Source organism: Lissotriton helveticus, chromosome 10 (assembly GCF_964261635.1).
Source record: "Lissotriton helveticus chromosome 10, aLisHel1.1, whole genome shotgun sequence".
NCBI classification, from domain to species: domain Eukaryota; kingdom Metazoa; phylum Chordata; class Amphibia; order Caudata; family Salamandridae; genus Lissotriton; species Lissotriton helveticus.
The window spans coordinates 653,848,989-653,866,816 of record NC_136071.1 but is presented as its reverse complement, the minus strand read 5'-3'; the positions used below and the strand labels follow the sequence as shown (position 1 = coordinate 653,866,816).

Genomic DNA, 17,828 nt, shown 5'->3' with positions numbered 1-17,828 from the left:
ACAGCTCAGTGAGCTGGACTACAGGCATTCAAGATGGCGCTAGAAAACACTGATCGCGAATTCCCAACACTCATAGTGTGCGATTCGTATTACTGCGTTCAATCTTACAATGAATACTTGCAGAACTGGGTTCCAAACAGTTTCAAAGATGCACAAGGTGGCACAATCAAGCATTAAGTTGCTTTGGGAACAAGTAGTTTAATCACAGAAAGAACTACAAAAGACTCATGTGATCCATACACTGAGTCATCAGCATGATGGCGGTCACATTGCAGGGAATTCATTGGCTGATGAAGCCGCAAATGCAGCTGTGCAAACGGCTTCCGTAGCTGCAATCAGTTGTTCTAAAACAAAAATAGACAGCAAAATAATGCAGGCTGTCACCGCTTCCAACAAAGATAGCGGTAAAACATTACCAAAAGGCTTCCCACTCAAGTACTCATATATAACTGATGTAAATAATGTTCCTTTTGCACGAATCCCTGGAGTGGGGGATAGAGTAATTCCAAACATGGAACATAGATTAGGACTAAATTTAGCAGCACATGAAGGGCTTGCCTCTGCACACGCAGGTATTTCTGCCACAGTGTCATTATTAAAACAAAGATACTGGTGGCCGCGCATGAGGAAACAAACCAGAAACTATATTTTGGAATGTGAAATCTGCCAAAAAATGAAGGTTTCAACAGTGAAATGTCCTGCGCAGACGCCCCTGTTAATCTCAGATAAACCATTAGCTTGTGTTTACCTGGACCACTGCGGTCCCTTACTGAGGGATGGTAACTATAAATATATCATGGTCACAGTGGATTCATGCTCAAGATTCATTTGAATGTGGCCTCAGCGTTCGGCTGACGCCTGAACTGGTATAAAAGATTTGCGAGTCTTTATCGGCACATATGCAATCGGCAAGCTACATTCTGACCAGGGTACTGCGTTTAGCTCAAAAGCTTACAAGGAGGCTATGGCCAGCATGGGCGTTGCATTGCGGTATTCGAGTCCATTCCATCCTGAGGGAAATTCTGTAGTGGAAAGAAAAAACCGGGACATAAAGCAATCTATAACAGCTAGAGTATTAGGCTCGGGTGACGGGTGGGTCAAACATCTAATAAGTGTCCAACGTAGTTTAAATAATCTGCCAAGAAATTCTCTGGGTGGAATCACTCTGTATGAAATCCTTTTTGGTACTAGAATGCTTGTCCCGGATCTCGATCATCACACTTCAGTGGTAGAACAAAAACCCTTTGATATCAAAGACCGTTTGGCTGTTTTGCAGGACTTAAATGAAACATGAAGAGGTCTAAGCAACACATTGCAGAGGCCAACGACCACTGAAGGAGAACCACCTGTCCCAGCAAGGCCTGTCTGGATTCCAAATATTGGGGATCTAGTCAGAGAAAAGATCGCGGATAAGAAGGAATTTGGGCCTTCTAACAGAAAACCAGTACCTGTGCTAGCAATCCATGGATCAAGAATAGTGTTACTACCGCCCCTTGCTGGAAGAAAGGAGACCAGGTTCGTGTCCATCGATCTGGTAAAACCACATCATGTGGCTGATAATAAGTAGTAGGCCCTGTGGACTCCAAAGAGGTAGCAGACAACCAAATCTTGCTACTATTCAAGAGGTTCAAACTGAAAGACTCATCACCTTTGAAGAATCTGCAGTGCGAAAAGAAGAACTACGCAACAAAGCCATGGGTCTTGTGCCTCTTGAGACCCAAATAACAGTTCGTCAAGACACTCCTGTCTACAATGATATAGCATCTGACTATACTAATATGACAAGGGATCAAGTAGCTCCAGCGATTTCAAGTAATCCTGATGCAATACCTACAATTGACAGAACTGCCTCTAGCGATTTCATTAACTTTGATACATTTTTTGAGGATCCCAGTGAGCCCGAAACGACGTCCGCAAATAAAACTTTTAGAGATCAAATAACAGAACTATTTCAGCAACTTGAAAAAACGTATCTGGTTTCACCATGGGTTGAATTTTGGATTGTACTAGGCTTATTTTTTCTTCTACTTTGGCTAATTCTTGTATTAAGTTTGGGAATGCTGATAAATGGAAGATATAGTAAAATGGACACAGCAAGAAAGAACATCAACTTGCTCCTGAAGCAACACAAATCATCTCATCGTGAACAAAGAGACTTAACATCAGTGAACATCACAGCCGTTCCTATACCTGGTGGTATAGCATGGGACAGAACTGAGTATGACATTTATGGTCCGGCAGAGTTGTTGAAGATTCTACATCAATTCAAGGTTTCCTTGAGTGACTTTGTTTCACCCAGCACATTTTCTGATGATTGGGACTTTGAGACTGTTAATAATATGATGTCATATTTGGAGATGTCTGCAAAATTTACAAAACATGAATACTTAGAAGGTTCATCAGAATATGAACAAATGTACTGTTATAATCACTATGATCATCATTACTTGCACAAATCTGCAAACCCTAGAAATGTTTATACTTTTAATCAATGGGAACATTGTCCAACACCACCGAAGGGTAGCTCAAGAACATTCTATGAAAAATGTCCATACTTCTTAGGGTTTAATACCACAAATCCAGAAACATTTTACTTTACAAATGTTAATAAGACAGGAATGAAAAGTATGTTAACAAATACAAAGCAAATGTATTCAGCAGCCTTTTATGCCCAGCTGTCATCATTAGGTTTCAGACAACATTGAGACAAAAACTGTCTGGGGCATAAAAGACTGGCAGGTGCAGGGAATAGAAGCTTTATTTCGAGCCTGCATTATCCCTGAACAAATAATGTTTTTGAATGACACTGTGCAACAGACATCCTGTCTTGGCCTGGCCAAGATAAAAGATTTAAACAAACCGTCCATACCTACACCTACACCTGATAGTAAGAACACTACAGAGGGAGGGGTCGACGTAAAAACAATTTTACTTAAAAACAGTACTAATCCTGATTGGAAAAAATGGTTAATCTGGCCCACAGACACAAACAATTGTCAAGATAGATTCCTGAATAAGACACAAGGGTTCACAACATCCAGGGATAGTAACAACATACAATGTAGGAAAACTATGCCTTGGGTGGCTACACTTTCAGAGGTTAAACAACACGTATCTTTACTTAAAGATGGCGTTGATTTAAGGGACTTCTTACAAGGTCCTGCAAAACGACGTCATAAACGTTTCATATACACAGGTATATATGCCATTCATATTGAAGCTTGGAAAGCGACACAAGCAGAGACTGCAGAAAGAATACGAGAAATTGATCGTATTAATTTAGAGAAAGCTCTCTCTGTAGTTGACAATTGGTTAACGACTTTGGACAGCACAGTATCCTCTGCCATTGACATAATGGAACAGGACTTGCTCATGCTACAGCATGGACAGTCACAATTACATTCTACAATGCTTTTAGACTGGACGTTACAAAATGTTTGTTCTGGATACGTGCCATGGTGTCTAATCAACACCACGTCATTGTTTTCTGTATTTAACCTTACAGATAAACAAATCACTCTGACACAAAGAGGAGCACACTATACGTTACTGAGCATTGAAAAACTGGAAAGATTACCATTAACTGTTTCAGAAAAACCTGCAACGGAATGGATAATACATGGGACAATCACTCTGCCTGTCACGATTTTCCACTTTCAGTATTGTTTGAAACATATACCAGCGGGTGTGTATGAAATGTTGGCTAAGGAATACATAAAGTCAACCTGGGAATTACCATACACACTCAGATGTTGGAGTGGGGGAAAAGAAGTATTTCTTAGTGGTACAAACTGCAAAAGCGCACTAAGCGGTACACTTTAATGTCAGGGTATTAACTTACACGGAGCCTGTGATGGTTCTTCGACCAACTTATCCTGCCACCTGCAAGGTTCTCTGGCAGCAGTGATAGATCCAATTTTTGGGCAGCTTTCCAATGGGAGCAACATAATGTTGAATGATCACAGCTGTTGTGGAATGATGCCAGGAATAGCCTATCTTGTAACTGTGTAGCCAGGGTCACTTGTTGTATGCAAGTATTGTTTCCTAAAGCTAAGACAGACGGGGAGTCACCGTATGGCCTTCACTGAACATCTCTTCTATACGAATTGATACTTTAAGCAGAATGAAAGCCATTCTTTTACAAAAAACTGTGCCACTGACCTCGTCCAAAGAGATGTATGATCTGAAAGTTGCAAGGTCCTCTGCAGAGATACATGCCCTTTTATCCACAAACTGCCCAATACATTTCGCAGAAATGTTAGGTCGTATCTTAAACATGTCTGATACCAGTGGTATTGTACATGTATTAAAGACAGTTTTTTTCGGGACTGTTAGCCCCTTTTGAAGCAGTCCTCGGCATTTTTCCAAACTTCGTGCACTCTGTGTTCGGCGGCCTGCCTCTCATTTTGGGACTCGAAGCAGGAATACTATTGTTGTTCCTTCTGCTCTGATATCGCAAGTCCAGTCACCAGCAATACCCAGATTACCATAGAGAACACTCTTCTGGCAATGAAGTGTCGTGACGCATGATACAGATCTTGGGCTTGGCTCATTTGAGAGATCTGAATACCACGTGGTTCCTATCATTCAGACCAATCTGGCAAGATTGCATATTACCTGTTCTACGATGCCTGCTATGTGGAGAAGAATGCGTGTTGGACATCTATCTAACACTTCCATCAGCACTGCCAAAAGATGTTGATACATTGCATGGTTCGGTAACGGCTCATGCATTGTGTTGTCCCCAGCGGCTACCAATCCTGATAACGGCATTCATTGAGGTCTCACAGACGCAAACTGCTGACGGTGAGATGCGTTGATCGACAGGCACACAGGTACCATCAGAGAGATAAACGGTTAAGGGGGGGTCCGAGGGGAAAAAATTATTATAGACCTACTGGTACCTAGTCCCCCAACTAGACACTAAAACACACGGAAGGTACAGAAGGTCTCAGAAATACAGAGGGAGAGAAAAGAAAATAGCAAATCTCTCTATTGGGACCTAATAGTGTCCTCTTTACATGCCCAGAATACACAGTTAATCTGGAAACAACCAAGAAAACAAAAACAAGAGAAGATGCACAAGGAGAGGAAAAAGATACCCATCAGCCCACTCATAAGTGGAATCTCGTCATCTGGGTATATGTTGGTAAATGGTGTCCTCTAGGGTCTGCCTTGGAAACAATCCATAGGACTGCCTAGTGATGGACCCAGAACATTTCACCAACAGATGACAGTATATGAGCGGGAGGGGTTGAGGTTGCAGTGTTCAAAGAAAAAGAAGAAGAAAAGGAAAATAATCCAAGTGATTCTAAAAATACCTATGATGATGTCATGAAATACTTTATTAGGGCTGACCATCAAAGTGGTATGGTTAAAAACAGTATGCTGATAGCATGTAAGGAATTGCTACCCACCATAACAACATTGGTGGGTAGCAATTCCTTACATCATCGTAGGTATTTTTAGAATCACTTGGATTATTTTCCTTTTCTTCTTCTTTTTCTTTGAGCACTGCAACCTCAACCCCTCCCGCTCATATACTGTCATCTGTTGGTGAAATGTTCTGGGTCCATCACTAGGCAGTCCTATGGATTGTTTCCAAGGCAGACCCTAGAGGACACCATTTACCAACATATACCCAGATGACGAGATTCCACTTATGAGTGGGCTGATGGGTATCTTTTTCCTCTCCTTGTGCATCTTCTCTTGTTTTTGTTTTCTTGGTTGTTTCCAGATTAACTGTGTATTCTGGGCATGTAAAGAGGACACTATTAGGTCCCAATAGAGAGATTTGCTATTTTCTTACACAGGTACCATCTCCATCTCCTTCGAACATTGCTAACTCGGCTGACGCTGGCGGCGATGTTTCACATTTTTGTGCAATCGATTTACTTAATGAAGTGGTCCAACTTTCACCTACTGTGGTAGACGATTTCTTTGCCGGCTTAGAAGATTTGATGTTTTCTCCTAACAACGAGAATGACTTTTGAAGTTAGCACACAGCGTTCTACGGGACTCTGTTTTCGACCTTCACTTCTCAAAACAAAACTTCCAACTTCAGAACTCTATTTTTATGCGATTTGACTTTTTCCAAAATGTAAAAAAAAAATTGGGCACAAAGTAATCTGCTTAAAGTAGAACTATTCTTAGAGAACAAGAATTCTTTGAAAGACTTCCAAGTGACAATATTTGAACTTGTCCACAACTGAATTAATTTATATATTCTGTCACGGAATGGTCTCGACCTTTCTTCTGTACTTAAGAGCCATTTCATAAACGTAGTTTCGTGATTCATTTGGATAGCATTTCTAATGTCATACTATATGCTTTGAATGAGAACATTGCTTTTAAAATGCAGTGCAAATGCTCATTTTCATGTACAATCATTTCGAATGCATTTATGGTTTTTGGGTGGGGTCATTAACACATCATGCTTTAGATATGTTTTAAATGCTTAGAATTTAGTAATATCGAACATAATAAAGTGGAGTGGGTGTAGTATAGCGTTTTAGGACCCGAGTGAAATGCCCTTATATAGGTATAATTCACATTGCCCTTATATAGGCATAGAAATCATAACCATATTTAGACATAACCCATCCAGTCCAAATACAGGCATGGCTACTTCCACTAGTTCCAAAAAGCCACAACGATTTCTTGGAAAACTCGGCTTCAGCAGTCAGGGACATCCCCTTCTTGTATATTGATTTGTCCTAGAAATCATGACGTTTTCAAAGAACTATCATTCCCTCGGGGTTCTTTGATGAGGTTATTATGTCCGACTTTAAGTCAAACCAGGCACCTTCAAGGTATAAATATGCCTACACTTGCCCCAGTAAACACACCGTGGTTCGGAGCAGCTCGACTATCTACTTGCCCGAAGCAGCTCGCTACAGCAAGTGCCGAAGGAAGCCGACCCTCCAGCTGATGCACTGACAGAGGCTGCCTTTCTCTCTCTGAGAATCCAGCTCCAGTGTTTCCAAGCTCCCCTCGTGGGGTGTTGGGAAATCGAATTCGAGACAGAGATACCAGACCTCCTTCATTCTAAAACCAAGGTAGGAGCTGATTAGACCCTAAGAGAAATCTTAGATAGATTCTTGGCAAAGTAACTAAACCTATGCTACACCATACTTACTTCTTCTCTTGTACTAGACTTAGACTAGATACATTGGGGTAGGCGTATTTTAGAAGCACCAGTTGAGTACTTTTAGCATTTGTTATTTATGTACGTATTTTATGGCTTAGAAATCATACCATGCTTTTACAGTATTATTTTATAATAATCTTCTTGCTGTACGCATTATACATTACAGCCAGTATTACAATTGTAGCAGTTCATTTCTTTTGCATGAGAAAGAATGTTCAAAAAATCCTTTTATTGAAAACGTCCATCTCTCTATTTCTCTGCACCTCTGATGAAACCAAGCCTGCCTGAATGACTAAGTAAAATATCTATCTATAGTTTCCACGACTCTGAAAATACATTTTATCTTGGGGAAACAAAGTTGTCATGTTTATGCGGTTGTCAGAAACTAATCCCTTCTTGTGTATTCGAGAAAGTTTCTAGTGACCTCTGAGCTAGCTGGCACTCACAATTAAGTCTAATATATTCGATCGAGACCTAGTCGACATAAGTCCTACTTCAAATCTATAGGATATATTATTCCAATGCGCAGAGCCTATTGGGAATATAGGAACTACACTACAATCTGTCCCTGGAGCGTCATCCTGCAGCACGGAAGTGTGAACTGCTTGTTCAGCTGCAGAAGCTGGCTTTTTCTCCTCCCGCAAACGGAGTGCATCAGCTCGTAGTTTAACCACGCGTCTAATTAAGTCAACCACCTGGGAGGGGAGAAAAAGACCGTCACGCAATTGTTTATAATCGTTTGCTATATCAACAGGCTCTAACTCTGTGGAATGCTTTCTAAATCGTGCAATTACTTCAGTGGTAAACATTTCTACAAAATATAACTGCTCTCTATCCTGCCATTGTTGGACATCGGCTGTAAGATCTGAAGCAGAAATGTTATCACGGGCTGCTTTGCGAGCAGCAGATCTAAGAGTGGCTGCAAGACCAGCCATCAGAAAAAAGCGAGTCTGTCGCTGGGCATCTGATCCTAACTGATCCTGATCTAAAGGAGAAGTATCATTATCAGATTCAAGGGTAGGTGCAGAGGGAAAAATATATGGATGCGGGGAGCGATCTAACAAAATGGAATCATCCTGTGGTTTATTAAGTAGAGGGTAAAGGGGGCGCCAGACAGGGTATTGGCCATTTACCTGTAAATGACGCTCCCTATCCTCTCTCTCTTTTATCTCCTTTATTTCTTTAATTTTCAGTTCCAGCGCTTTCACATCGATATTTTTGCATTGTTCTTTTTACTACCAAGCTTGCTCCCTTCTCACTTGTTCACATGCTTCTTTCTCCCACTTTCGTACACAGTCAAACATATCTTGTCTACTTTTGCGCTTAAACATACATTGTTTCACATACTGAATTTTTCTAAGATCAAATGACCCATTTATAGGCCATCGCAACTCTGGATCCTTACTAGTATATTTAGTCCATAATGTACTGTAGGAGGAGCCAGCTGATTCCGCTCAAGATTCACATTGGTACCTCCAAAGAAGCAACACATTCTGCGAAGTGTGCTTGAAACAGGCATGCCAAAAATATTGTAGCATATACAATATTATACAGTAGTGGCACTTAACCCAATATGTGCCGTTACGAATTATTCAAAAGTTGGAGAAAAGTCTCCTCATTACCTGCCAATATAAATTGCAATTTATATATATCCAAACAAATTCCAAGTTATCGGCCAATTTCATACAAAAAGTGTTGCATCAAATGACCTTACCAAGCAAAAGTTTCCAGATTCCAAGTGCCATGTTCTGAATCAACCAAATGGTCTCTGCACGGCGAACACCAGAAGGGATCTCAGTCGAGGACCGGCACCACCTAGAGGGTCAGGTCAGGAGAAGTAGAAAAATACTTTTGCTGCCAAGACACGTGCCTCCTCAGGCAGTGGTCATCCACAGCAAGATTCCAATCCTCCGTCGAGACCACTCAGTCGGGCATCCGAGTCGCCGATGAGCCCCACTGGTTGGGTGCCAATTTGTAGAAGTAGACCTCAGCAAGGCCTACCAGTGGTAGAGGTTCACCCTTCTCTGCACACAAGTCCTCAGACCAGTAAATAGAAGTTGGCACAGAAGCTGAAATAGCAAAAAGATATTTTATTAAACCTCATGAGATGGAACTACATTCACACAACACCCTTCGGCAGTGTTTGAAGTAGCACAAGGAGTAGAAGAACCATGGGTTTTTTATACCCACACAGGAGCTCGAAAGAAAGACGGTACAAGCACACATAGGAAGAGTTACATACATAGATGATCACACAGAGAATGCACAGTCAGCAGAGAAGGAGGGGCCATGGATTGCCGACCTCAGTTAAAACAACCTGACAGTGATTAACTAGAGAAGGTGCATGGGCAGCTACAGACTCTTCAGAGTAGCAGGGGCTAAATATAGCCAGTTCTTGAGCAAAGCACAAGGGCAAGCGACAGTGAAGAAGGAAAGACCACATGGCGAGCACATGGTCAACAAGATGGCTTTAGCTAAATGCTAACATCGATCTCTGCCAAATTTCTACACTCTGTGCCTTCACTCTGTAGATGTAGCTGGCTGTCTCCACCTCCTACCCATTCTATGCTGAGGATGTAATGGTTACATCCACGGCTTCAGTGCTGCTGTGCCAAGGACGTAACCATTACAACAGAGGGATTTCTATTTTTGTCTTTGAGCCCCTGGAGCTGGTTAAGTGCTTCTCTAGCGGCCTGAGGCATTTTATTTTTGTTTCAGCGTAGTGACGATTGGCATGCATGGCGTGCTGACGTCATTATACAGAAACTGAAACTGAAATGAGCAGAGCGGCTCATTTCAGTTTCATTGCCTACATGCACAGGGGACTATCCCAGGCCCCCGAGCATGTAGGAAAACTGGAGAGGTATCATTGGAAAGGTGAGAATCTTCCCCCTTTCCAATAGTACCCTTCCCTAGTGGATACCTGCTTGGGGATTGCCACAGGAAGGCGATCCCCATGCAGGCACCCACCCACCAGACACCATGGAGGGGAGAGTGGCCCCTTGGCCAAGGGCATTTGCTCTGCCCATTAAATTTTGGCAAAGATCAGTCTTTCTGCCCCTCACTGGGGGACCGATGGGGGCAGTAGCACACTAGACACTAGGGATTTTTTATGCGCAACTCTAGGGTTGGCCCCACCCCTCCAAAATATTGGCACAGTATTTCTGCCTCCCCCCGTCGCAGATTGAGCAATAGCCCTCAATCTGCTCTCCTGGGGGTCAGAAAGCACACCTGTCAGCAGGGATCTTTTTTGGTACACAAATTTAGAGGTGGAGGCTACCCTAAATGGGTATTATTTAATGCTTCCACCCCTCCAAAACATTGGCACAGACTTTCTGCCCCGCCCCGGTGGCAGATGGGGGCAATAGCCCCCAATCCGCCCCCCTCAGGGGGGCAGAAAGCACACTAAGCATTTTTATTGGGAGATCTGGGGGAACATTGGGTGGGAGGAAATTTGTGTCGGCCCATCGATCCCACAACTTTCCCTCACAGAAATTTGAGGAAAATGTGATTTTCTTTAGCAAAATTTGAGGTTTGCAGAGGATTCTGGGTAAGAAAACGTTGGGGGAATCACGCAATCCACACCCCCCTGAACTCCCCTGGATGTCTAGTTTTCAAAAAGTCTGGGTTTGTTAGATTTCCCTAGATGAATGCCAAGCGTGGTAACAAAAACGCAGGTGCCCCCTTGCACAACGATGTTGTTTTGCGATAGATAATTTCGATGTCTCCACAATATGTTTTGGGCCATTTCCTGTTGCGGGCACTTCGCCCATTCTTACAAGTGAGGTACCATTTTCATTGGGAGACCTTGGGGAATCCTGGGTGGTAGGAAATTTGTGTTGGCCCAGTGATCTCACAACATTCCCGCACAGAAATGTGAGGAATATGTAAAAAATGTTAGCAGAATTTGAGGTTTGCAGGGGATTCCGGGTAAGAAAATGTTGAAGGATCCATACAAGCCACACCTCACTGGACTCTCCCATGTGTCTAGTTTACAGAAATGTCTGTGTTTTGTAGGGTCCCCTAGATGGCCGCCAAGCCCTAGACCAAATGCCCAGGTGAATTCCTCGCAAAACTATGTCTTTTTGTGATCGATAATTTTGAAGTCGCCACAGTACGTTATGGGCCATTTCCTGCCGCGGAAACTTGACCCACCCTTACAAGTGAGGTATCATTTTTATTGGGAAACTTGGCGTAATCCTGGGTTGTTGGAATTTTGTGGCTCCCTGCAGTATCCAGAACTTTCCATCACATAAATATGAAGAAAATGTGTTTCCTTTGGACAACGTTTGAGGTTTGAAAGGGATTCTAGGTAACCGAACCTAGTGTCAGCCACACAAGTCAACCAATCCTGGATTCCCCTAAGTGTCTCATTTTCGAAAATTTACAGGTTTGCTAGGTTTCCCTAGGTGCCGGCTCAGCTAGGGTCCAATTTCCACAGCTAGGCACATTGTGTAAAAAGGGTCAGTTTTTCAGGAAAAAAAATAGGTGTCCACATTGCGTTTTGGGCCGTTTCCTGTCGCGAGCACTAGGCCGACCCACACAACTGAGGTACCATTTTTATTGGAAAAAATAAGAGAATGCTGGGTGGGAGTAGGTTTGTGGATCTCCACAGATCCCAGAACTTTTCATCACAGGAATGTGAGGAAAATTAGTTTTTTTGTTTTTTACAAAGTTTGAGGTTTGCAAGGGATTCTGGGTAACATAACCTGGTGACAGCCACAAAAGTCACCCCAAATTGGATTTCCCTGGGTGTTTAGGTTTAAAAAATGTACAGGTTTGGTAGGTTTTCCTAGGTAGTGGCTAGGCTATGCCCCAAAATCCATTGCTAGGCACATTGCAAAAAAAGGGTCAGTTTTCTGTGGAAAAATGTGATGTGTCCAAGTTGCGTTTTGGACCATTTCCTGTCACGGGCACTAAGCCTACCCACACACATGAGGTACCATTTTAATCGGGAGACTTGGGGGATTGCTGAGTGAGTGGAAGTTTGTGGCTTCCCACAGATTCCAGAATTTTCTATGACAGAAATTTGAGGAAAATGTGTTTTCTTTTTTTACACATTTTGAGGTTTGCAAGAGATTCTGGGTAACTGAATCTGGTGAAAGTCACACAAGTCACCACATCCTGGACTCCCCTGGGTGTCTAGTTTTCAAAAAATGTACAGGTTTGCTAGGTTTTTCCATTTGCTGTTAGAGCTAGGCCCCAAAATCTACACCTAAGCAAATTGAAAAAAAGTATCAGTTTATAGTGAAAAATTGTGATGCGAACCCATTGCATTTTGGGCAATTTACTGTCACCCACACTAGGCCTACTCACACAAGTGAGGTACCATTTTATTGTAAGACTTAGGGAAATACAGAATAGTAGAACAAGTGGCAGCGAAAGAGTTAATATTTTCCCCATTTTTCTGCATGCATTTATGTACCGCAAACACGACCCGAAGGTATTGGAGTGCTTTTCATGAGTATCACTTACATTTCACAGAGACACTTAGGGAGCACTCCATCAGAGAGCATCTCAAGCCGTTTTCTCATCACCTCGGTGTGTAAATCCGCTGCTGTTTTGACTGCCCCCTCCCCCCACCCCCCTGCTTTTAACCCACCGCCTGCTTCCTCTTGGAAGCAGGCGGTGGTCACCCCAGTTCTGAAAAAGGCCAATTTAGATCCGCTCCTGCCTGAGAACTATCGCCCCATATCTCTTTTGCCCTGGACTGCTAAAGTCACCGAGGCTCATGTTAATTCCATTCTATCTGACCATCTTGCCCGTAATCAGATTCTGGACTCTAGTCAAAATGGCTTCCGTCCTGGACACAGTACCGAGACCGCCCTGCTCCACATTATCGAGCATTTACGCCTGGTGCTTGACTCCGGGCGTACGGCAGCGCTCCTTTTATTAGATCTGAGCGCTGCCTTCGATACTGTGTCCCACTGCATATTGACTCAACGCCTTGAGGAAGCCGGAGTCACGGGAAAAGCTCTTCAGTGGTTTCGATCTTTTCTATCAGATCGAACCTTCAAAGTGGCTATACCACCTTGCCAGTCCACTATCCATCCCTTGGATCTGGGAGTCCCACAGGGCTCCTCGTTGAGTCCCACTCTGTTCAACTTATATGTGAAACCGCTAGCGGTGGTCGTCAAACAGTGGGGTCTGACAATGACCTCATATGCTGACGACACACAGCTAGCGGTGACACTGAGTGGAGACCCTGATGTAGAGGCTCCCAGATTCCGAGCTGGACTCGTAGCAGTAGCCAACTGGCTTCGTACCAATTGTCTACAATTGAATGCTACTAAGACTGAAGTGATGGTCCTAGGAAAACATGCTGAGCTATGGGGAGATCAGTGGTGGCCACCAGAACTGGGTGTTACTCCCATACCGGCTACAGAGGTGAAAAATGTAGGGATCTGGCTGGATCCGGTGCTCACCTTCATTGGGCATACGAAGAAGGTTGCAGCCACATGCTACGGTTTACTGCGAGGCATAAGGCCGGTCCTTAAATATTTTGACCCCCCTACCCGGCAGCTCGTAGTCCAAGCCTCTATACTATCTCGGCTGGACTATGGAAGTGCGCTGATGCTAGGGGTTAACCAGGCCGAGGTAGCCAGACTCCAGAGGGTGCAAAATGCTGCGGCGCGGGCCATTGTTGGTCTTCCCAAATACTGCTCTGTCTCCGGCACTATCTCTTCTCTCCATTGGTTGCCGGTTAGACAGAGGATTAAGTTTAAAGCACTCTGTCTGGCTTTTAAAATTTTGAAACTTTCCTCCCCACCGGCTCTGATTAATTTACTGACTCCTTACATTCCTCTGAGATCTCTTAGATCTGAGGCCTTGTATCTGGCGATTTGCCCTCGGTTCAAACTTAGCCGAACGGGTGGTCGCTCTTTTCGGGTGTTGGCTGCGGGACTATGGAACTCGCTTCCAGTGCATGCCCGAGCCTTGAATGACTTGTCCATTTTTAGGCGTACTATTAAAACGTTCCTGTTCTCCGCTTCTGAATAGTTTTCTTTTATTCCGCATGTTATGTTACAGTACCTGTCTGAGCGCCTGGACGCCCCTTTGCTGGGGTATCAGCGCGCTATAAAAATATAAATAACATAACATAACATAACATCCTCCTCCCTGCTCCCATGCCGTCCCTCTAGGCCAACACCCTCCTCCATCATGCCCCTCACCCTCCTCCCTCATGTTCTTTTCCTTTCCATTCAGGGTCTTTAATTTTTAAGTAATTAGCTTTTATGTAGCGCAAACTCAACCTGAAGGAACTGGAGTGCTTTACATGAGCACCTCTGACATAGGGACACTTTCATTTTAAAAACATGCTGCACAGCGATGCTAACATACTGTACAACATAGCTTAGAGTTCTTTTTTAAAATACGTGCAGTTGAGGCCAGAGTTGACCACGTCATAGTGTTTTTTTTTTTTTTACTTTAAGCCATGCTGCACAGCACCTCGCACTGCTGTGTAACATGTAAAACAAAACATTGACAAAACCAATAGATTTTGCAGAGGCGAAAGCTATTGACCCTGCCAGTACTTTTTTAAATAAAAATCCACGTGCCTTTATATTTCTGCCTTTAAGTTTCATAGCAAAATCTTTGCTACTAACTGCTAGCAATTGTGGGTGAATGTAAGTTGATTTCAGCAACACAAAATCCTTTAGTGAAATTGCATTCCTCAATGTTTATCGGTATTGCCATAGGCTGATAATACTAGAATGGCTATTGATTTTTATAATTGTGGAACAGTCTGTACAATTTATGACATAATATATAAGTAACTGTAGCGCATGAATAGACAGCAGTTGTAATACTCTGAGCAGCTTGATGGTTGGTGTTGATATAAATGTGCTTTACAGAAGTGCTTAATTTGTAAATGATAAGTGTCAAGACCCGAGGATTTGCTGAGAAGTTCGTGGCCGACACTATCAAAGATTGGTGTGCCGAATACGAAGGCTGCGTAGTTTGAATTCCACTTCATGTCTCTTTAATCCTCCATTAGACACTCTCTGCACCTTTCACTCACCCTTAGAGTTTCGCTTTCATCCCTGCTTTCTCCTTACTCATTGAATTCACTCTCTTGCACTCGTTAATATCTGATAAACAAGTGTTGGTCGGCAATTATGAGTGCAACCACCAGCTCAAATTAAGCACTCTTCATACAGAACACATTGTCAGTGTATTTTTGTTTGCACAGTACACTGTTAGCTCAATTACACATTGTATGTTTTGGGCACAGAATGAAGACTAACCTATGGGTCCAGAAATTACCAGGTCCTTTCATGCATGTTTTCGCTCAGTTTTCGGCTCATATCTACATAGAAATTCTTCCTGCTTTTAGTAGGAAGGATTTCCGTCAGAAATAGGAGAGAAGTTACAGACTGTGAATGTGCACTTGGTCAGATGGGAATCAAAGGTACCACTCCACCTGACTCATAATCATCCCCGGAGGCCTGATGGCTAAAATAAATAAAATATGTGTTTGAGATATAGAATGCTAATTATTCTCCCTTGTTCAGTTCTAGGTATATTTGTTGCTACAGGCGCAATTATCCTTGGAGGGATACTGGTATCGAAACATCTACACTACAGTCTTCTGTATAGCATCTTGAGGTGCCCACTCAGTTTCTTTGAGCGGACCCCTAGTGGCAATTTGACAAATCGCTTCGCCAAGGAGATGGACACAGTGGACAATGTCATCCCACAGGTGCTGATGATGGTCATAATGTTGTTCCTGACTATCCTAGAGATCCTACTTATCATTACAGTAGCCACCCCTCTGGCTGCAGTGTCCTTCATACCTTTGGGGCTGCTGTACTTCTTTTTACAGGTGAGTGGTCCTTGTTTTATTTTTTGACTTCTTTATTGCAGCACTAATGATTTGATTCTGCATGCTCAGCAACTGTCATATGCTTGTTACACCTGTTGTTAACCACTTCGATGCTAAGCATGAACTTGGACTTCAATGCAATTTCCATTGAAGTCAATGGAAACTCCATGACGAGCTGAGCTCGTCATGAGCGTCGAAGGAGTTAATAGGCAGTATCTTGACAATGCCCATGTATAAAAAAAAGTAGCTTCTCTGGTATGCTTTTTTCTTAGAAATGGTACTTAGCAAGACAGCTAAGAGTTTTTGTATATTTATTTATTTATAGTTTTATATAGTGCGAACCAGACCCACTAGGTAGTCGAGTGCTTTACATAGCAGAGTTAGATATAAGAAAGAAGCAACGGATAGGCAACATAAGACGACTATCAGTCAGGCCGAGGGACTACATTTAACCAAATTGTCATGAGACCCTCACCTCACACAACTCTTATGGGGCAGACCCTCAAATATTAAGAGTAACAGGCATGACATATGCCTGTAAAAGATCTCATTATACAACAATAACAAAAACATGTAAGTAAACTATATTTACCAAACGCACAACAAATGATCACAGAAGGGATCTGACCACAATTACATAGGTCCCAATGAAGGCCTAGGACCTGTTGGAGCAAGAAAGGCTGAAACATGTTGACCACTTACGTGTGATGCTAAGGACAGCTAGTTTGTCTGAACATCATCACCATTTCACCTTTTAATCTTACCCCTATACTCTTTTTCCTCATTAAAATTCACTTTTAAGATATAGGAGGACACTTTATATTTCACTATATTTCACTTCAGAGATCCCACCAGTATCCTCCTCCAGATGGAGCCATTACTCACCTGGAAGAGGGAGTACCAAGGTGCAAAACCCAATGATGATGCTACCACATAACACACCCTAGTGGAGATTACTTACACCACTGGCGGTAATTACTATTTGAGGGTTTCAGATTCATGGGTGTAGGTTTAGCACACAGGGAGAGAAAGTCTTTATATCGAAGATTAGAATATTCTTTGTAGTCGGAGATGAGGTGGAATGATGGAGGTCAGTACCCCCACCCCTTAGCGCTTGCTAAGTATTAAGGTGCTCCAGGAGTGAGATGCCATATGTTACCTTTTCAAACTAATAGATAGTTCCTATTCTGAGTTTGAATGTTGTGTCTCAATGTGTCTTAGGAAGAGCAGTTCTGAGTTTTTTCTTTCTGTTTCATATGAGGCTCAACAGTTTGTGTGTCGCACAGATTCGCCAACTATTTTATTAAATCTCTTTTTGTGAATGGGTTAATTATGGTGCATTCAAAGGAGCTGTACCCACTGCTTCACAAGAATTTTGACATTGGTTTGAATGCGTTCACCCTAAGGATGATTACACTTAATCGTTTTTTACAGTGTTAGAGTGTCAGATTTCTTTGTTACATTTAGTACACAAATGTACAGGTCTTTTTTGTCATGTAATAGTAAATTAACATTTTAAGGTAACGCAGCAGCCAGCACTTGTTTTGTCCCTTGTGGCTTGCAAGCCTGCAAAGCTAAATCAGGTGTGAGCAAAATGCAAGTCAATAGTTATTTGCCTTAGGCTGAGAGTGTAGGGATCCAAATAATAGAAGTGGTCATTTAGGTATGCTTCTCAGCGAACGTATTTGTGAGTAGTTCTATGCCGGTTGTCTAAAGTCCGCACTTAGGTCGTGCTGTTGTCAGTCTTGTTGTAAGCTAAATTTGTGGGGGGAGGGTGAGCCAGAAGTTTGAGTTTGTAGGTTGGTGGGAGTGGAGGAGGTATAGGAGGGAATCGATATTGCATTCCTTTGA

The 17,828-nt window shown here is 42.7% G+C and overlaps 1 protein-coding gene across 4 annotated transcripts in view; it reads left to right on the top strand.

The window, feature by feature from the left end:
• LOC144784431 (multidrug resistance-associated protein 1-like) overlaps positions 1-17,828 on the top strand; it is a 1,265,484-nt gene that overhangs the window by 948,537 nt on the left and 299,119 nt on the right. For all 4 annotated transcript variants that reach the window (XM_078663181.1, XM_078663182.1, XM_078663179.1 and 1 more), the window contains one exon: positions 15,667-15,977. In XM_078663181.1, coding sequence (XP_078519307.1) covers positions 15,667-15,977 — 311 coding nt within the window. The remainder of the gene's footprint in view (positions 1-15,666; positions 15,978-17,828) is intronic.